This window comes from Haliotis rubra, unplaced genomic scaffold (assembly GCF_003918875.1).
Source record: "Haliotis rubra isolate DU_JTF1 unplaced genomic scaffold, ASM391887v1 Scf445, whole genome shotgun sequence".
NCBI lineage: Eukaryota > Metazoa > Mollusca > Gastropoda > Lepetellida > Haliotidae > Haliotis > Haliotis rubra.
In genome coordinates this window covers 68,521-89,863 of record NW_025767130.1, presented here as the reverse complement: position 1 = coordinate 89,863, position 21,343 = coordinate 68,521, and the positions used below count along the sequence as shown (strand labels likewise).

General features: G+C 48.8%; 1 protein-coding gene across 1 annotated transcript; it reads left to right on the top strand.

The window, feature by feature from the left end:
* The first annotated feature begins 288 nt into the window (after positions 1-288).
* Positions 289-21,323, top strand: LOC124289618 (zinc transporter ZIP4-like). Its single transcript, XM_046726222.1, has 14 exons — positions 289-426; positions 12,250-12,351; positions 12,747-12,851; positions 13,044-13,195; positions 13,441-13,621; positions 14,113-14,282; positions 14,521-14,629; positions 14,966-15,024; positions 16,506-16,562; positions 16,858-16,906; positions 17,434-17,586; positions 18,029-18,216; positions 19,207-19,336; positions 20,430-21,323. The coding sequence occupies exons 5-13, from the start codon at positions 13,531-13,533 to the stop codon at positions 19,333-19,335; spliced, it is 1,005 nt and encodes a 334-aa protein (XP_046582178.1). The 5' UTR covers positions 289-426; positions 12,250-12,351; positions 12,747-12,851; positions 13,044-13,195; positions 13,441-13,530; the 3' UTR covers position 19,336; positions 20,430-21,323.
* The last annotated feature ends 20 nt before the right edge of the window (positions 21,324-21,343 follow it).

Here is a 21,343-nt window from a genome sequence, read left to right as displayed (position 1 = left end):
ATCATGTTCTTGTCTTGCTTTCAGTGTCTCAACGTCTCTGGTCTGTTCACTGTCGTGGGTGCCAACATCAGCAAGGGCTTGAACGAGGAGCAGTTTAACAACGCTACCGTTGTCATCTTCTACTACATCTACAACATCACCAACTACTGCCGACAGAATGTCAACCCGACCATCAACACATTTGAGTATTATCGTGAGAAGGTTCAGAGCATTCTGTTCGAGGAAGGTCACGATGACATAGAGGCGGAGCCTATTGAGCATGCGCTGGAACATATCGCAGAGTCGATCAAGGGAGCAGCAGACCACAAAGGGGAGACGAACCACATGGAGGTCGACCACCACGGCCACAACCACGGCCATGAAGGGGACAACCACGGCCATGAAGGGGACAACCACGAAGAAAACGTTCAAATAATTGATGCCGTGGTAAAGTTCAACCTCCTTTAAATGAACACATATAAATACACATTAAAACCTCTATAAACCCGAAGATGTATTAATATAGAATGGTATTTAGCCTTTCTGTCCAATCATCTAAGGGATAAGTCCAGATAGTTCTGAGTCTGCTGTATATCGGTTCTGATGGAGTGGACATGATTTGTGATGGAGATAACACATTTATCCAGTACCCATATGCTCGTATATGCCTTCTCGATCTTTGCATTCAGGTATGGGCACTATCAGATGCTTCTAAGAATGTTTGTCAGTAGATCTCACTCATTGAATGACAACACATTTACAAAGGCAGGTTGTCGATACATCTAGTTCCAGGAATCTGTGTATACGCCTGTCTCCAGGAGTCTGTGTATACCCCTGTCTCCTGGTGTCTGTGTATACCCCTGTCTACAGGAATCTGTGTATACCCCTGTCTCCAGGAATCTGTGTATAGCCCTGTCTCCAGGAATCTGTGTATACTCATGTCTCCTGGAGTCTGTGTATACCCCTGTCTCCTGGAGTCTGTGTATACCCCTGTCTTCTGGAGTCTGTGTATACCCCTGTCTTCTGGAGTCTGTGTATACCCCTGTCTCCTGGTGTCTGTGTATACCCCTGTCTCCAGGAATCTGTGTATATCCCTGTCTCCAGGAATCTGTGTATAGCCCTGTCTCCAGGAATCTGTGTATACTCATGTCTCCTGGAGTCTGTGTATACCCCTGTCTCCTGGAGTCTATGTATACCCCTGTCTCCTGGTGTCTGTGTATACCCCTGTCTTCTGGAGTCTGTGTATACCCCTGTCTCCTGGTGTCTGTGTATACCCCTGTCTCCTGGAGTCTGTGTATACCCCTGTCTCCTGGAGTCTGTGTATACCCCTGTCTCCTGGACTCTGTGTATACCCCTGTCTCCTGGAGTCTGTGTATACCCCTGTCTCCTGGAGTCTGTGTATACCCCTGTCTCCTGGAGTCTGTGTATACCCCTGTCTCCTGGAATCTGTGTATACCCCTGTCTCCAGGAATCTGTGTATAGCCCTGTCTCCAGGAATCTGTGTATACCCATGTCTCCTGGAGTCTGTGTATACCCCTGTCTCCTGGTGTCTGTGTATACCCCTGTCTCCTGGAGTCTGTGTATACCCCTGTCTCCTGGAGTCTGTGTATACCCCTGTCTCCTGGAGTCTGTGTATACCCCTGTCTCCTGGAGTCTGTGTATACCCCTGTCTCCTGGAGTCTGTGTATACCCCTGTCTCCTGGTGTCTGTGTATACCCCTGTCTCCTGGTGTCTGTGTATACCCCTGTCTCCTGGTGTCTGTGTATACCCCTGTCTCCTGGAATCTGTGTATACCCCTGTCTCCTGGAGTCTGTGTATACCCCTGTCTCCTGGAGTCTGTGTATACCCCTGTCTCCTGGAGTCTGTGTATACCCCTGTCTCCTGGTGTCTGTATATACCCCTGTCTACAGGAATCTGTGTATACCCCTGTCTCCTGGTGTCTGTGTATACCCCTGTCTCCTGGAATCTGTGTATACCCCTGTCTCCTGGACTCTGTGTATACCCCTGTCTCCTGGAGTCTGTGTATACCCCTGTCTCCTGGAGTCTGTGTATACCCCTGTCTCCTGGTGTCTGTGTATACCCCTGTCTCCAGGTGTCTGTGTATACCCCTGTCTACAGGAATCTGTGTATACCCCTGTCTCCTGGTGTCTGTGTATACCCCTGTCCCCAGGAATATGTGTATACCCCTGTCTCCAGGACTCTGTGTATAACCCCTGTCTCCAGGACTCTGTGTATACACCTGTCTCCTGGAGTCTGTGTATACCCCTGTCTCCTGGTGTCTGTGTATACCCCTGTCCCCAGGAATATGTGTATACCCCTGTCTCCAGGACTCTGTGTATACCCTGTCTCCAGGACTCTGTGTATACCCCTGTCTCCTGGAGTCTGTGTATACCCCTGTCTCCTGGTGTCTGTGTATACCCCTGTCTCCTGGACTCTGTGTATACCCCTGTCTCCTGGAGTCTGTGTATACCCCTGTATCCAGGACTCTGTGTATACCCCTGTCTCCAGGACTCTGTGTATACCCCTGTCTCCAGGACTCTGTGTATACACCTGTCTCCTGGAGTCTGTGTATACCCCTGTCTCCTGGTGTCTGTGTATACCCCTGTCCCCAGGAATATGTGTATACCCCTGTCTCCAGGACTCTGTGTATACCCCTGTCTCCTGGACTCTGTGTATACCCCTGTCTCCTGGAGTCTGTGTATACCCCTGTCTCCTGGAGTCTGTGTATACCCCTGTCTCCTGGACTCTGTGTATACCCCTGTCTCCTGGAGTCTGTGTATACCCCTGTCTCCTGGTGTCTGTGTATACCCCTGTCTCCTGGAGTCTGTGTATACCCCTGTCTCCTGGAGTCTGTGTATACCCCTGTCTCCTGGTGTCTGTGTATACCCCTGTCTCCTGGAGTCTGTGTATACCCCTGTCTCCTGGACTCTGTGTATACCCCTGTCTCCTGGACTCTGTGTATACCCCCCGTCTCCTGGACCCCTGTCTCCCTGGTGTCTGTGCATACCCCTGTCTCCTGGAGTCTGTGTATACCCCTGTCTCTGTGTAGGACTCTGTGTATGTACCCCCTGTCTCCTGGAATATGTGTGGACTCTGTGTATACCCCTGTCTCCTGGAGTCTGTGTATACCCCTGTCTCCTGGTGTCTGTGTATACCCCTGTCTCCTGGAGTCTGTGTATACCCCTGTCTCCTGGAGTCTGTGTATACCCCTGTCTCCTGGACTCTGTGTATACCCCTGTCTCCAGGACTCTGTGTATACCCCTGTCTCCTGGACTCTGTGTATACCCCTGTCTCCTGGGTCTCTGTGTATACCCCTGTCTCCTGGTGTCTGTGTATACCCCTGTCTCCTGGAATCTGTGTATACCCCCTGTCTCCTGGACCCTCTGTGTATACCCCTGTCTCCTGGACTCTGTGTATACCCCTGTCTCCTGGAGTCTGTGTATACCCCCTGTCTCCTGGAGTCTGTGTATACCCCTGTCTCCTGGTGTCTGTGTGTATACCCCTGTCTCCTGGGTCTGTGTATACCCCTGTCTCCTGGAGTCTGTGTATACCCTGTCTCCTGGTGTCTGTGTATACCCCTGTCTCCTGGAGTCTGTGTATACCCCTGTCTCCTGGAGTCTGTGTATACCCCTGTCTCCTGGGTCTGTGTATACCCCTGTCTCCTGGACTCTGTGTATACCCCCTGTCTCCTGGACTCTGTGTATACCCCTGTCTCCTGGGTCTGTGTATACCCCTGTCTCCTGGAGTCTGTGTATACCCCTGTCTCCTGGATCTGTGTATATACCCCTGTCTCCTGGACTCTGTGTATACCCCTGTCTCCTGGAGTCTGTGTATACCCCTGTCTCCTGGGTCTGTGTATACCCCTGTCTCCTGGAATCTGTGTATACCCCTGTCTCCTCTGGAGTCCTGTGTATACCCCTGTCTCCTGGAGTCTGTGTATACCCCTGTCTCCTGGAGTCTGTGTATACCCCTGTCTCCTGGAGTCTGTGTATACCCCTGTCTCCTGGACTCTGTGTATACCCCTGTCTCCTGGAGTCTGTGTATACCCCTGTCTCCTGGGTCTGTGTATACCCCTGTCTCCTGGACTGTCTCCTGTGTATACCCCTGTCTCCTGGTGTCTGTGTATACCCCTGTCTCCTGTCTCTGTGTATACCCTGTCTCTGGGTGTCTGTGTGTATACCCTGTCTCCTGGACTCTGTGTATACCCCTGTCTCCTGGACTCTGTGTATACCCCTGTCTCCTGACTCTGTGTATACCCCTGTCTCCTGGAGTCTGTGTATACCCCTGTCTCCTGGAGTCTGTGTATACCCCCTGTCTCCTGGAGTCTGTGTATACCCCCTGTCTCCTGGGAGTCTGTGTATACCCCTGTGTCTCCTGGACTCTGTGTATACCCCCTGTCTCCTGGAGTCTGTGTATACCCCTGTCTCCTGGAGTCTGTGTATACCCCTGTCTCCTGGAGTCTGTGTATACCCCTGTCTCCTGGAGTCTGTGTATACCCCTGTCTCCTGGAGTCTGTGTATACCCCTGTCTCCTGGAGTCTGTGTATACCCCTGTCTCCTGGACTCTGTGTATACCCCTGTCTCCTGGACTCTGTGTATACCCCTGTCTCCTGGACTCTGTGTATACCCCTGTCTCCTGGAGTCTGTGTATACCCCTGTCTCCTGGAGTCTGTGTATACCCCTGTCTCCTGGAGTCTGTGTATACCCCTGTCTCCTGGACTCTGTGTATACCCCTGTCTCCTGGAGTCTGTGTATACCCCTGTCTCCTGGAGTCTGTGTATACCCCTGTCTCCTGGAATCTGTGTATACCCCTGTCTCCCTGGAGTCTGTGTATACCCCTGTCTCCTGGAGTCTGTGTATACCCCTGTCTCCTGGAGTCTGTGTATACCCCTGTCTCCTGGAGTCTGTGTGTATACCCCTGTCTCCTGGACTCTGTGTATACCCCTGTCTCCTGGAGTCTGTGTATACCCCCTGTCTCCTGGAGTCTGTGTATACCCCTGTCTCCTGGAGTCTGTGTATACCCCTGTCTCCTGGACTCTGTGTATACCCCTGTCTCCTGGGTTCTGTCTCCTGGACCCTGGAGTCTGTGTATACCCCTGTCTCCTGGTGTCTGTGTATACCCCTGTCTCCTGGAGTCTGTGTATACCCCTGTCTCCTGGAGTCTGTGTATACCCCTGTCTCCTGGGAGTCTGTGTATACCCTGTCTCCTGTGTCTGTGTATACCCCCTGTCTCCTGGATGTCTGTGTATACCCCTGTCTCCTGGAGTCTGTGTATACCCCTGTCTCCTGGGAGTCTGTGTATACCCCTGTCTCCTGGAGTCTGTGTATACCCCTGTCTCCTGGAGTCTGTGTATACCCCTGTCTCCTGGAGTCTGTGTATACCCCTGTCTCCTGGACTCTGTGTATACCCCTGTCTCCTGGAGTCTGTGTATACCCCCTGTCTCCTGGAGTCTGTGTATACCCCTGTCTCCTGGAGTCTGTGTATACCCCTGTCTCCTGGTCTGTGTATACCCCTGTCTCCTGGACTCTGTGTATACCCCTGTCTCCTGGAGTCTGTGTATACCCCTGTCTCCTGAGAGTCTGTGTATGTCCCCTGTCTCCTGGACTCTGTGTATACCCCTGTCTCCTGGACTCTGTGTATACCCCTGTCTCCCTGGAGTCTGTGTATACCCCTGTCTCCTGGTGTCTGTGTATACCCCTGTCTCCTGGAGTCTGTGTATACCCCCTGTCTCCTGATGTCTGTGTATACCCCTGTCTCCTGGAGTCTGTGTATACCCCTGTCTCCTGGAGTCTGTGTATACCCCTGTCTCCTGGAGTCTGTGTATACCCCTGTCTCCTGGACTCTGTGTATACCCCTGTCTCCTGGAGTCTGTGTATACCCCTGTCTCCTGGAGTCTGTGTATACCCCTGTCTCCTGGAGTCTGTGTATACCCCTGTCTCCTGGACTCTGTGTATACCCCTGTCTCCTGGAGTCTGTGTATACCCCTGTCTCCTGGAGTCTGTGTATACCCCTGTCTCCTGGTGTCTGTGTATACCCCTGTCTCCTGGACTCTGTGTATACCCCTGTCTCCTGGAGTCTGTGTATACCCCTGTCTCCTGGTGTCTGTGTATACCCCTGTCTCCTGAGTCTGTGTATACCCCTGTCTCCTGGACTCTGTGTATACCCCTGTCTCCTGGAGTCTGTGTATACCCCTGTCTCCTGGGTCTGTGTATACCCCTGTCTCCTGGGTCTGTGTATACCCCTGTCTCCTGGAGTCTGTGTATACCCCTGTCTCCTGGAGTCTGTGTATACCCCTGTCTCCTGGAGTCTGTGTATACCCCTGTCTCCTGGACTCTGTGTATACCCCTGTCTCCTGGACTCTGTGTATACCCCTGTCTCCTGGACTCTGTGTATACCCCTGTCTCCTGGAGTCTGTGTATACCCCTGTCTCCTGGATGTCTGTGTATACCCTGTCTCCTGGAGTCTGTGTATACCCCTGTCTCCTGGTGTCTGTGTATACCCCTGTCTCCCCTGTCTCCTGAGTCTGTGTATACCCCTGTCTCCTGATGTCTGTGTATACCCCTGTCTCCTGGAGTCTGTGTATACCCCTGTCTCCTGGAGTCTGTGTATACCCCTGTCTCCTGGAGTCTGTGTATACCCCTGTCTCCTGGACTCTGTGTATACCCCTGTCTCCTGGAGTCTGTGTATACCCCTGTCTCCTGGAGTCTGTGTATACCCCTGTCTCCTGGAGTCTGTGTATACCCCTGTCTCCTGGAGTCTGTGTATACCCCTGTCTCCTGGACTCTGTGTATACCCCTGTCTCCTGGTGTCTGTGTATACCCCTGTCTCCTGGTGTCTGTGTATACCCCTGTCTCCTGGAGTCTGTGTATACCCCTGTCTCCTGGAGTCTGTGTATACCCCTGTCTCCTGGAGTCTGTGTATACCCCTGTCTCCTGGACTCTGTGTACCCCCTGTCTCCTGGAGTCTGTGTATACCCCTGTCTCCTGGAGTCTGTGTATGTCTCCTGGATACCCTGTGTATACCCCTGTCTCCTGGACTCTGTGTATACCCCTGTCTCCTGGAGTCTGTGTATACCCCTGTCTCCTGGATGTCTGTGTATACCCCTGTCTCCTGGACTCTGTGTATACCCTGTCTCCTGGAGTCTGTGTATACCCCTGTCTCCTGGAGTCTGTGTATACCCCTGTCTCCTGGTGTCTGTGTATACCCCTGTCTCCTGGAGTCTGTGTATACCCCCTGTCTCCTGGAGTCTGTGTATACCCCCTGTCTCCTGGTGTCTGTGTATACCCTGTCTCCTGGGTGTCTGTCTCCTGGAGTCTGTGTATACCCCTGTCTCCTGGAGTCTGTGTATACCCCTGTCTCCTGGACTCTGTGTATACCCCTGTCTCCTGGACTCTGTGTATACCCCTGTCTCCTGGACTCTGTGTATACCCCTGTCTCCTGGAGTCTGTGTATACCCCTGTCTCCTGGACTCTGTGTATACCCCCTGTCTCCTGGGACTCTGTGTATACCCCTGTCTCCTGGGTCTGTGTATACCCCTGTCTCCTGGAGTCTGTGTATACCCCTGTCTCCTGGAGTCTGTGTATACCCCTGTCTCCTGGAGTCTGTGTATACCCCTGTCTCCTGGAGTCTGTGTATACCCTGTCTCCTGGAGTCTGTGTATACCCCTGTCTCCTGGAGTCTGTGTATACCCCTGTCTCCTGGACTCTGTGTATACCCCTGTCTCCTGGACTCTGTGTATACCCCCTGTCTCCTGGAGTCTGTGTATACCCCTGTCTCCTGGTGTCTGTGTATACCCCTGTCTCCCTGGACTCTGTGTATACCCCTGTCTCCTGGAGTCTGTGTATACCCCTGTCTCCTGGAGTCTGTGTATACTCCTGGAGTCTGTGTATACCCCTGTCTCCTGGACTCTCTGTGTACCCCCCTGTCTCCTGGAGTCTGTGTATACCCCTGTCTCCTGGAGTCTGTGTATACCCCTGTCTCCTGGAGTCTGTGTATACCCTGTCTCCTGGAGTCTGTGTATACCCCTGTCTCCTGGAGTCTGTGTATACCCCTGTGTCTCCTGGGACTGTGTATACCCCTGTCTCCTGGAGTCTGTGTATACCCCTGTCTCCTGGAGTCTGTGTATACCCCTGTCTCCTGGACTCTGTGTATACCCCTGTCTCCCTGGAGTCTGTGTATACCCCTGTCTCCTGGGTCTGTCTGTGTATACCCCTGTCTCCTGGAGTCTGTGTATACCCCTGTCTCCTGGAGTCTGTGTATACCCCTGTCTCCTGGAGTCTGTGTATACCCCCTGTCTCCTGGAGTCTGTGTATACCCCTGTCTCCTGGAGTCTGTGTATACCCCTGTCTCCTGGGTCTGTGTATACCCCTGTCTCCTGGAGTCTGTGTATACCCCTGTCTCCTGGAGTCTGTGTATACCCCTGTCTCCTGGAGTCTGTGTCTCCTGGAGTCTGTGTATACCCCTGTCTCCTGACTCTGTGTATACCCCCTGTCTCCTGGACTCTGTGTATACCCCTGTCTCCTGGAGTCTGTGTATACCCCTGTCTCCTGGAGTCTGTGTATACCCCTGTCTCCTGGATACTCTGTGTATACCCTGTCTCCTGGAGTCTGTGTATACCCCTGTCTCCTGGAGTCTGTGTATACCCCTGTCTCCTGGAGTCTGTGTATACCCCTGTCTCCTGGACTCTGTGTATACCCCTGTCTCCTGTCTGTGTATACCCCCTGTCTCCTGGAGTCTGTGTATACCCCTGTCTCCTGGAGTCTGTGTATACCCCTGTCTCCTGGAGTCTGTGTATACCCCTGTCTCCTGGAGTCTGTGTATACCCCTGTCTCCTGGAGTCTGTGTATACCCCTGTCTCCTGGAGTCTGTGTATACCCCTGTCTCCTGGAGTCTGTGTATACCCCCTGTCTCCTGGAGTCTGTGTATACTCTCCTGGAGTCTCTGTATATACCCCTGTCTCCTGGACTCTGTGTATACCCCTGTCTCCTGGAGTCTGTGTATACCCCTGTCTCCTGGAGTCTGTGTATACCCCTGTCTCCTGGAGTCTGTGTATACCCCTGTCTCCTGGAGTCTGTGTATACCCCTGTCTCCTGGACTGTGTATACCCCTGTCTCCTGGAGTCTGTGTATACCCCCTGTCTCCTCCTGGAGTCTGTGTATACCCCTGTCTCCTGGAGTCTGTGTATACCCCTGTCTCCTGGACTCTGTGTATACCCCTGTCTCCTGGAGTCTGTGTATACCCCTGTCTCCTGGAGTCTGTGTATACCCCTGTCTCCTGGAGTCTGTGTATACCCCTGTCTCCTGGAGTCTGTGTATACCCCTGTCTCCTGGAGTCTGTGTATACCCCTGTCTCCTGGACTCTGTGTATACCCCCTGTCTCCTGGAGTCTGTGTATACCCCTGTCTCCTGGAGTCTGTGTATACCCCTGTCTCCTGGAGTCTGTGTATACCCCTGTCTCCTGGACTCTGTGTATACCCCTGTCTCCTGGGTGTCTGTGTATACCCCTGTCTCCTGGAGTCTGTGTATACCCCTGTCTCCTGGAGTCTGTGTATACCCCTGTCTCCTGGATGTCTGTGTATACCCTGTCTCCTGGAGTCTGTGTATACCCCTGTCTCCTGGAGTCTGTGTATACCCCTGTCTCCTGGAGTCTGTGTATACCCCTGTCTCCTGTCTCCCCTGGACTCTGTGTATGTATACCCCTGTCTCCTGGAGTCTGTGTATACCCCCTGTCTCCTGGAGTCTGTGTATACCCCTGTCTCCTGGAGTCTGTGTATACCCCTGTCTCTCTGGACTGCCTGTGTATACCCCTGTCTCCTGGAGTCTGTGTATACCCCTGTCTCCTGGATGTCTGTGTATACCCTGTCTCCTGGACTCTGTGTATACCCCTGTCTCCTGGAGTGTGTGTGTGTCTCCCCTGTCTGTTGTCTCCTGGTGTCTGTGTATACCCCTGTCTCCTGGAGTCTGTGTATACCCCTGTCTCCTGGAGTCTGTGTATACCCCTGTCTCCTGGAGTCTGTGTATACCCCTGTCTCCTGGAGTCTGTGTATACCCCTGTCTCCTGGAGTCTGTGTATACCCCTGTCTCCTGGAGTCTGTGTATACCCCTGTCTCCTGGAGTCTGTGTATACCCCTGTCTCCTGGAGTCTGTGTATACCCCTGTCTCCTGGAGTCTGTGTATACCCCTGTCTCCTGGAGTCTGTGTATACCCCTGTCTCCCCTGGACTCCTGAGTCTGTGTATACCCCTGTCTCCTGGAGTCTGTGTATACCCCTGTCTCCTGGATGTCTGTGTATACCCCTGTCTCCTGGAGTCTGTGTATACTGTGTATACCCCTGTCTCCTGTGTATACCCCTGTCTCCTGGTGTCTGTGTATACCCCTGTCTCCTGGAGTCTGTGTATACCCCTGTCTCCTGGACTCTGTGTATACCCCTGTCTCCTGGTGTCTGTGTGTATACCCCTGTCTCCTGATGTCTGTGTATACCCCTGTCTCCTGGAGTCTGTGTATACCCCTGTCTCCTGGAGTCTGTGTATACCCCTGTCTCCTGGAGTCTGTGTATACCCCTGTCTCCTGGAGTCTGTGTATACCCCTGTCTCCTGGAGTCTGTGTATACCCCTGTCTCCTGGAGTCTGTGTATACCCCTGTCTCCTGGAGTCTGTGTATACCCCTGTCTCCTGGAGTCTGTGTATACCCCTGTCTCCTGGAGTCTGTGTATACCCCCTGTCTCCTGGACTCTGTGTATACCCCCTGTCTCCTGGAGTCTGTGTATACCCCTGTGTGTGTATACCCCTGTCTCCTGGAGTCTGTGTATACCCCTGTCTCCTGGAGTCTGTGTATACCCCTGTCTCCTGGAGTCTGTGTATACCCCTGTCTCCTGGAGTCTGTGTATACCCCTGTCTCCTGGAGTCTGTATATACCCCTGTCTCCTGGTGTCTGTGTATACCCCTGTCTCCTGGAATCTGTGTATACCCTGTCTCCTGATGTCTGTGTATACCCCTGTCTCCTGGAGTCTGTGTATACCCCTGTCTCCTGGAGTCTGTGTATACCCCTGTCTCCTGGAGTCTGTGTATACCCCTGTCTCCTGGACTCTGTGTATACCCCTGTCTCCTGGAGTCTGTGTATACCCCTGTCTCCTGGAGTCTGTGTATATACCCCTGTCTCCTGTATACCCCTGTCTCCTGTCTGTGTATACCCCTGTCTCCTGGACTCTGTGTATACCCCTGTCTCCTGGACTCTGTGTATACCCCCTGTCTCCTGGACTCTGTGTATACCCCTGTCTCCTGGAGTCTGTGTATACTGTCTCCTGGAGTCTGTATATACCCTGTCTCCTGGAGTCTGTATGTACCCCTGTCTCCTGATCTGTGTATACCCCTGTCTCCTGGAGTCTGTACCCCTGTCTCCTGGAGTCTGTGTATACCCCTGTCTCCTGGAGTCTGTGTATACCCCTGTCTCCTGGACTCTGTGTATACCCCTGTCTCCTGGAGTCTGTGTATACCCCTGTCTCCTGGAGTCTGTGTATACCCCTGTCTCCTGGAGTCTGTGTATACCCCCTGTCTCCTGGAGTCTGTGATACCCCTGTCTCCTGGAGTCTGTGTATACCCCTGTCTCCTGGAGTCTGTGTATACCCCTGTCTCCTGGAGTCTGTGTATACCCCTGTCTCCTGGAGTCTGTGTATACCCCTGTCTCCTGGTGTCTGTGTATACCCCTGTCTCCTGGAGTCTGTGTATACCCCTGTCTCCTGGAGTCTGTGTATACCCCTGTCTCCTGGAGTCTGTGTATACCCCTGTCTCCTGGAGTCTGTGTATACCCCCCTGTCTCCTGGAGTCTGTGTATACCCCTGTCTCCTGGAGTCTGTGTATACCCCTGTCTCCTGGAGTCTGTGTATACCCCTGTCTCCTGGAGTCTGTGTATACCCTGTCTCCTGGAGTCTGTGTATACCCCCTGTCTCCTGGAGTCTGTGTATACCCCTGTCTCCTGGAGTCTGTGTATACCCCTGTCTCCCCTGTCTCCTGGAGTCTGTGTATACCCCTGTCTCCTGGACTCTGTGTATACCCCTGTCTCCTGGAGTCTGTGTATACCCCTGTCTCCTGGAGTCTGTGTATACCCCTGTCTCCCTGGAGTCTCTCCTGTGTGTCTCCTGGAGTCTGTGTATACCCCTGTCTCCTGGAGTCTGTGTATACCCCCTGTCTCCTGATACCCTGCTCTGTGTATACTCCCCCTCCTGGAGTCTGTATATACCTCCTGGAGTCCATGTGTATATCCCCTGTCTCCTGGAGTCTTGACCCGGACCTGTCTCCTACCAGGAGGAAGTGTATACCCATTGAAGGGACAGGACTCTACAGATGTCACCTCCTTCATCGTATACCATGTTCTTGGAGGTAGTGTATACCACCACATAAAATACGTGTATCACCCCTGTCTCCTGGACGACAGTAGAAAACCCCTATGTACTTGAGAAGGTACACCTACAGAATACCGGATACATACCAGCCATATTGTTTAGTGTCACGTCACCCTAACCCTAACCCTTACCTTAACCCTAAACATTACCCTAACCCTAACCCTAAGTAACCCTCGCGTGCTTTCAAAGATGGCCGAAGGTATCCGGTATTCTGTAGTCTTACCACATGACAATCTATAATATGTATGCTTTTATCTGTGCACTATATATAAAATGGTATTTTGTGTTTGTTTCATGTCTCTGTTAACTTTCAACATTCACAAAGTAAAAAAAATGAATATTTCTATGTTGTTATGTTAATGTGTCTTGCAGGATCACCGATCAAGGAGAAGTGTCGCCTTCTTCCTTCTCGAAGCAACATCCTCGACGACCTGTTCTCCCGCCTCAGCGCCATCAACAACACCCTCACAAACACAGGTATGTGATCTGTTAATCTGTCAAAGACATAAAAACAAGTATAAAAAATGCACGAAGCAAGAAAGACAAATTTCAGAACATTCAGACGTGGAAATCCTAATTATATCCAAAATCCTCGCTCTTTTCCATAAAACATAAGGACAAGGCAGTCTTCGCGGTATATCTGAGTACTCGAACTTCTCTTCTTTGTAGAGCTGAGTGCACTGCTGGCCCAGCTGAAGCTCACCGGTACCAAGCAGGAAGATGACCACACTGGACACGACCACAGAAGGAGGAGGAGTGTCGACATCGTTCCACGTGTGAAGCGACAGACGCACGACGGTCACAACCACGGCGCCGTCACGGTATGTGGAAACATCTTCAGACGCTGGATAAATCAAACATGAACATTTGTTGATTTCAGTCTATTATTCACATAATATCCAAGAATCAGTTAAGGTCACGAAATACGTTATAGTGATGAAATACGTTGTGATAGTGAGATGGTTTACAAGTGAACCATTAAACGTTTATGATCATGCATGTTATTAACTGGATTTACATTGCCATGTGTTACCTTGCCATGTGTTTCCTTGCCATGTGTTACCAGGTCCCTAAAGAGTGCTACTCTGTCGGTGAGATCAAGGCCATCCATGGTCTGGGTCATGATGATGGCATCACTAAGACCAAGTTTGTGGAGATGTCTCCTACCCTGGTATACATGCAGGTGGCAGGGTCGTGTGTCCCCACCACCAACACCACAACGTCACTCACTCCAACCATGGCAGAACGTAAGTCCCCATACCCCTCACCACATAACCAGCCACGCCCTTCTTGCAGGGCAAAGGGTTTCCATGATTGTGCACACAAACTCCCTAACCATAAACACCCCATAACAGACCGTCAGTCAAGGTCCCTACCCTAGTGTCACACAGCACACACCCCTCCACGTAGAACATGTTTCCATCTTGGTCTCCGTGCATATCTGTGACTAGACAAGTAACGCTTCGTGGTTATATCAATGACCCGACTCGTGGACGTTCTTGACAGCAGCCTGTTCTACGTATACTTATCACACCACGTACAGGCATAGATATGGAAATAGTTGCTGTAAATATACTTTGTTGTCGCAGAATATTGTTCTGTTCACATTTTTTATAATTTTAAGCATTGGTCTTATCTTCTATTTATTCATCAGTATACATTGTTTTCACATTTTTACGGAAGAACTTAAGGATAAAAAATGTGTGATTCAAAACCCTTCCTGTTACCCCTGTTTCAGGGTACGGATACGGATCCCTGGCAACGCTGATCATCTGTCTGTGCGCTGTACTGGGCGCTATCGTTTTCCCCTTCCCCAAGGGCCTCTGCTACTCGGCGTTCATGGCCGTCTTCCTGGGGCTTGCTGTCGGCACACTTTTCACAGACGCTATCTTGCATCTTATACCTCAGGTCAGTAGTGCAGATGGGTACCCGGTAGCAGGACTTTCCTAATCATTATCAACATCTCAGATCGTCGTACTGGATAGGCATGGGTTGCAGGAAACTAATTCTAAATCCTTTACTATTCTTTAATCCTTACTAATTATAATCCTTAAATCAGCGACGCTTGTCCGCAAATACGACCACTACCCATCCGGGAACCAGTATCGCGACCATTGCCAGTCACTCTGTGGTTATGTCATTGCAGGCACTCGGTCTTCACAACCATGGAGAAGGCGAAGACGCGCATGCGCACGCCGAGACATCCGGTCCAGTGATAGAGGAATACACGTGGTATGCAGTAGTTATAGCTGCAGGTGAGAAAAGATGCTAACTTGTCAATACTAAGTCAAGGATCACCGGAGTCATGAAATGTATCCCTGCCAAAGAACTAAATACCACCATAGAAGATATGATAATGGTCAAGGTTACACCCGCAACGATTTCACCTCACCTCACCGGAACTGACTACTAGTATATATCAATATTTCTTAAACACATGTTAACGAAACGCATGTATAGTTATTCTGCCTTTGAAATTCCTAATCCATAAGAACGACAACAATATAAGTGGAGGCAGGAGCTAGGACCACGAACGACATATTTGTTCCGTGAACGCTACTCACAGCGGACATTCATCTCTGTCGTTCCAGGTACATACGGGTTCTACTTGATTGAGGCTGTGATGACGATCCTCAGCTCGGGGCGTGGTGTAAGTAGCTTTTCATATCCAGGTAGCGTGACCCAATTCCTTAAAGAGATAGAGCGTAGAACACAGTCATTCAATATATATTTGAAAACAAACACAGTATGATCTACTTCAGCTGTGTTTTCGCTCATTGGACCTCGCAAAAAACACGTTGTGAACGCCTCGTTACCTAGTGACGCCTGTATAAACCAGTCAGTAAAGGTCTGATCCTCGTTACCTAGTGACGCCTGTATATACCAGTCAGTAAAGGTCTGATCCCCGTTACTTAGTGACGTCTGTATAAACCAGTCAGTAAAGGACTGATCCCCGTTACCTAGTGACGCCTGTACATACCAGTCAGTAAAGGTCTGATCCCCGTTACCTAGTGACGCCTGTATATACCAGTCAGTAAAGGTCTGATCCCCGTTACTTAGTGACGCTTGTATATACCAGTCAGTAAAGGTCTGATCCCCGTTACCTAGTGACGCCTGTATATACCAGTCAGTAAAGGTCTGATCCTCGTTGCATAGTGACACCTGTATATACCAGTCAGTATAGGTCTGATCCCCGTTACTTAGTGACGCCTGTATATACCAGTCAGTAAAAGTCTGATCCCCGTTACCTAGTGACGCCTATATATGGTCTGATCCCCGTTACCTAGTGACGCCTATATATGGTCTGATCCCCGTTACCTAGTGACGCCTATATATGGTCTGATCCCCGTTACTTAGTGACGCCTGTATTTGGGGCATGTTCTCTTTTCGCCTACATCCCAATTCGCCTACAGTCTTAAAACAACATTTCATGGTCTGTTGACTGTTGATTACGCAATGGTAAACTAGTGTCCCCCCTATGATCTAAAGGTGGACTCTTCAAGTTGAAGTAGTTAAAGGACAAAAAGACATTTTTAAAGAATTTATTCTGTTATTTGTCTGTTATTTATTTACACTGTTAATTGTCCATTTTCCGATCACAATGGTTTTCACATCATATAACATCATATTACATATGCTTAGTGTTAAGGAAGTTTACTTGTGCGGATGTCCATTCTCACTTCATCACGAACACATTGTCTCGGTCTGGTGAGGTCTCTTCTTCATTCATCAGAGGAGGGTGCTTGTGCTCTGTGACGGATTTTTGTTTTTAATATTCATTATCCTTTTATGCTTACTTTTTCCAAATGTGTGTCGTTAAAAAGTAATTCAGACATGAGTAAGGATAATTTGGAAGATTTACCTAATTAGTATGGCACTGACCAGTGAGTCAGGTTCATTATAAGAGTAGGGGTGCATTTTCTAATCCCAATTAGCCTACATTGCTTTGGTATGCGAAATGGGATGTAGGCGAAATGAGATGTAGGCGAATGGAGACTAAACCTTATATGGTCTGATCCCCGTTACTTAGTGACGAAAGTTGACGAATTTCGTTTGAAAAAGAGCACTGCCAGTCATTACATGGTGTGCGACGTTGCGGAATGCCTACATTGTGTGTCGTTGTTGTTGCAGCACTCTCACGGGAACTCGTCTGTTGAGCTCGGGGGGTTGGACGGTTCCGGATACGTCGTGAGTGACAAGCTGATGTTGATAGGATGTCTAACATGGAAATAACAGTAACTAAATTATCGACGGATGAGTGAGCTAGAATAGTTAAATAGTTGGGTAGAACTGGAAGATATGACGCTGAAACTAAACCTTCCAAGGAAGCGGACATAAAGTAGTCCCAACGTTAAAACCTCGCCTCACCTACCATCCATGTTTTGGTCGCTAGGGCAGAGCATGTGAAGACAAACCTTCTGCTCGAATGTCATATTTGGTATACCGAGGGTACATTGTGTACAGATGTAACATTTCATTTCAGACAAAACAGTCTGGTGGCTTGGTCATGGAAGAGAAGGAGAAAAAGTCGGGTGGGTAGACGTAACCAGACAAGATGCCACTGGTCATCACGTTTCGTATTGATTTATGCGACTTGAATATCAGGAATGAGCAACAACAATGCAACCAACTTACTTACAGTTATTAGTACACAGTGCCACACTGTTATTGTTTGGAAAATTAAGACTTGGCCTGACATTTAAGGTTATTTGATGAAAGATCTGATATTGCTTCCTGCAATACTGGTACACTGTCACGTACTGCACAGTGTGAAACTTTCCAATGTAAGCTTTTCTATATCACTAACGGCAGCCTACTGGTCAAGTCGGTTGTCACAGCTGAAATTCGGTTTCACGCTCCAAATGGGAACAAGATTTGAATATCATTTCTGCTGTCCTGCGTGATATTGCTTGTGCTCTACTAAACACCCTCTTCCCCAACTCCCACCTTCCCCACCCCCACCCCAACGCTGTCCAGTGAAATGAAGGTAGTAATACACCGTGACAAAAGCTAACGACACTCCCGTGTTTTGAAGATGCCTCCTTTCACGTTTCTACAGAATTCTCGACACTTGCCTTTATGGTGATAGTGGGGGACGCAATTCACAACTTCGCCGACGGTCTGGCTGTAGGTGCCGCCTTCAGCCTGAGCGTCACTAGCGGCATCACCACGAGCATCGCCGTGTTCTGCCACGAACTGCCGCACGAGCTGGGTTAGTACCACGATTTCTACAGCAGTGACACATCACGATAGCAGTATCCTCATCAGGTGTTTGCTCTGAATGCTGAAATATACTACTCACAATTTGCTAAGGATCACAAAATTTCGCACCTTTACTTAAATTTACCAAATTTGACCCCACATCATAGTTTTCTGATGAATCAATGATTTGATCCTTATCAAAGTGTAAATAGTATAGCTGATACAGGGAACAGAGAGAAAGCCAAATGATGAAAATATGTGCTTTGTTTAGTTTTGCTGGAAGGGTTAGTTCCATTCCTAGTCAAGCACCGGTAGTAATGGGAATCAAGAGCTGACTAACAGACATAACCAACACCGATACGAATATTGAACGTCTCTCCTGCTTGGCGCGCTTGACTTGGTGTAACCCTGCTTAGTGTCAGAGTTATAATGTTGGCATCATTCTGTCGTAGGCGACTTCGCGGTGCTGATGACGAGCGGGATGTCGTTCACGAGGGCGCTGTGTTGGAACTTCGTGTCTGCCCTGACGGCGTTTATAGGACTCTACATTGGACTCTCAATCTCCACAGACCCGTTGGTCCGACGGTGGATATTTGCCGTCACTGCGGGGATGTTCATCTACATCGCCCTAGTCGACCTGGTAAGTAACTACTTATTGTTTACTACGATGTTCGAACTTCCCGTGTAGTGGATATGAGGCCCAGTGGCTGGTCATGGTATCATATTGAGGGGGCGGTAAGAACTGCGGCTTTGGGCTTTCTGAAGCTGCGTTAAACCCACCTCACTTACTCCATCATTCGTTCCCAAAACGTTAAAATATGGTACTTGTTGTTCCCTGCCTGGCACTCGGCATTAATGGGTACAACAATGCCTGGTCGGCTCGGAGTCAGTATAATGAGTGGGGTATTCATGCTTAACTGCGGCATGGTATCTCAGTGGGCTAGCACTATAAAACCAGCTTAGGTCTGGGCTAGTACAAGCAGCCGCACATACACATACACGTCCACGTCCTCATTTGAGCGAAATATTCTGAAGTACGACGTTAAACCCCATTTAACCACATCCTCACTCACTCACTCAAATGTCAGTTCATGTTACCATCTCAACATAACACCTGACCCACTGTATGATATATACTTTATATACTCATGCCAAAAATGGTTGTCATCCCCTCCCCATCCCAACCCCACACACACCTCACACCCCCATCCCACTACCCCTCTCCAATTAAAAAAATTGAAGGGGGTGACGATCATTGTTGGCATGAGTATATATACTTTGATGTGTCCGCCAGGTAGAGGTGACAGAAATGTGGACTATTTAGGAGGTGTTTTTTGCGCTAAGTTACACAATTAAATAAAGATCTGTTAGAACACAGCAGGTTTGTCTCCCATGTCATTTTCACCACCCTGCCAGACCTTGCAAAGTCTCACCTGTGAAACTGTACGTGTGTGGAACACCGCTGGATGTATACATAGAAGCTGTAGGTTAGGGGAGGTTTGGTTTGGATGTCTGACTGGGGTTTGACTACAGCATTTACACAACTTTGATCTGTGATATCTGTGTTATCGTTATTATCTATATGTGGTAGTTAATATATTCATGACTAATATCGTGTATTAATTAACAGTTGCCGTCTCTTATCAACACCGTCACCACACACCGGAAGTTGTTGTTTGTCATGCACAACATTGGGATACTGACTGGTTTCCTCGTCATGCTGCTCATCGCCATGTATGAAGAGAAGATCACTGTCTGAGGTGAGAAGGATATCAGTTTCAAAACGCCACAGCCATTACATACTACTACTACTACTACTACTACTACTACTACTACTACTACTACTACTACTACTGCTGCTGCTGCTGCTGCCACTACTACTACTACTACTTCTTCTGCTACTACTACGTATACATACGTATACATACTCACCAACACCAAATTGATATGGGAGTTTGTCAAGGGGTTTTGTTCGTGACGTGGTACCCGGCAAAACAGATCTTGGCTCACATATCAAACAATGGGTTTTTTCAGGTCCGATACCTGATGCGTTAAGCAACATGCATGCACAAAAACACAAACACACGACGTTCAAACACACCGACGCATACACATACAAACACACAAGCACATACAGATACATACAGAGACACAATAACATGCTTTTTTCAGGCCCAAACAGCCTTCTCATACCTGAGGCGTTAAACAACACCCAGACACACGGACACACGGACACGTACAGACACACCAAGACATCCAGACAAATACAGACACAGTACTACACAGAGTTCCACGACGACTTCGCGTACCAAATCGAAGATGCCTCGTGCTCAGGAAGTGTTGTACGGGCGCTTCACAGACGTTGCTGTGTTTCTTGGTTCCCATGTGTTCAGTTCATGCGTACCGGGAAACCTTTCGTCTTACATAGTGCTATCGTCGTAATGCTGATAGCAACAGTAACGATACAACATTGTCCCTCCTTGACATACACGTCCATGTTTGTCTGTGATGTGTTAAATGAAGGAATCGTTTTGAAGAACTTAAAGCAAACGCAAATAACTTTGACCTGTTTTATCACATTTTAATATATTGCCTCAGCCTGTATGCAAATAATGGGCTGGATGGGATCTTTAGAAACAGATAGTAATTGTAGATCCGAATATAAGTTCATTGATATATCAGTAGGTTGGAATATCAGTAACGTGATATATCAGATGTTATTCGTTGTTAGTTGTTACAAATATTAGTGAAACTTTATTTTACAACTTCGTGAAATAATATATATAGTCGGTAGTGTCTTATTGTATTTGACATACTTCATTTTCGCGCTTGACGTTATTTCTTTTGTTACAGAGATTGGATCTGGAGTGTTGATGTTGTGTCATGTTGTGCTGCCCTCGCACTATACTAGTATTCACCGACTTGAGACTGCAGCGAGGGGAGACAACTCCCGGTGAACAACGTCACTGTGTTTTAGAGAACCATTGCCATCAGCAATTCTAAAGGTCTACTGGCTGTCCTAGAAAATGGTTTAACCTGTCATATTAAACAGAAATGGCGCTTTCTGATTGCTGGAAAAGGACATTATATACTGGAACAAAAAAGATACGAATCAGGAAAGTTTTTGTTTGGTCTCTCTTATGAAATTCTGCGTTCAGTCTTCTCCACATAAATATATCCAAACAACGATGTCACGATTCACGACATTTTTTGTTTAGTTTTAGACCTAGTTTTGGGATCACCATGATAGCATGGCTAACACCGGAACATACACAACTCACCTGCTACTGTTTGATTTCCTAACGTTAGTTACTGTTCCACGGTTGTATGTACATATATATTATTGCTGCAATATAGCTGGACCTTTCTGCCACATATATCTCTTGTACATGATGTACTGACAAATGTCTTCCTGTTGTCCCGAATGCATAATACATTACGTCATGCATACACCAAAGTGCTAGGATTCTACGTTGTCCATCGTTATCCAGTCTTTGATCCGACCAAACCACAAACACCGGTGTGTTTAGAGTAGCGGACTATCGTAAAGAAGTCTCCATACACTTCCTATTTACATAACCGCATCGTGTGATAATGACTGCTGGACACCACCTTGAGGTGTTTTAATGTGTATATATGATATATAACCATAACTAATTAATGATGCAAATTGCTGTTTTATGTGTTTACTCTTTGTGTATATTTTGAACTATTTTTTCTCAATAAACAAGTTTTTAGTCAAAAAGACCAATGCGTTAAATTTTATG

Excerpts from the sequence above, each read along its gene's own strand:
- LOC124289618 (XM_046726222.1), top strand. The coding sequence starts at position 13,531 with ATGTCTCCTACCCTGGTATACATGCAGGTGGCAGGGTCGTGTGTCCCC. Across the intron at positions 15,025-16,505 it reads TCCTCAGCTCGGGGCGTGGT|CACTCTCACGGGAACTCGTC; the intron begins GTAAGTAGCTTT and ends TTGTTGTTGCAG. Across the intron at positions 18,217-19,206 it reads ACATCGCCCTAGTCGACCTG|TTGCCGTCTCTTATCAACAC; the intron begins GTAAGTAACTAC and ends ATTAATTAACAG.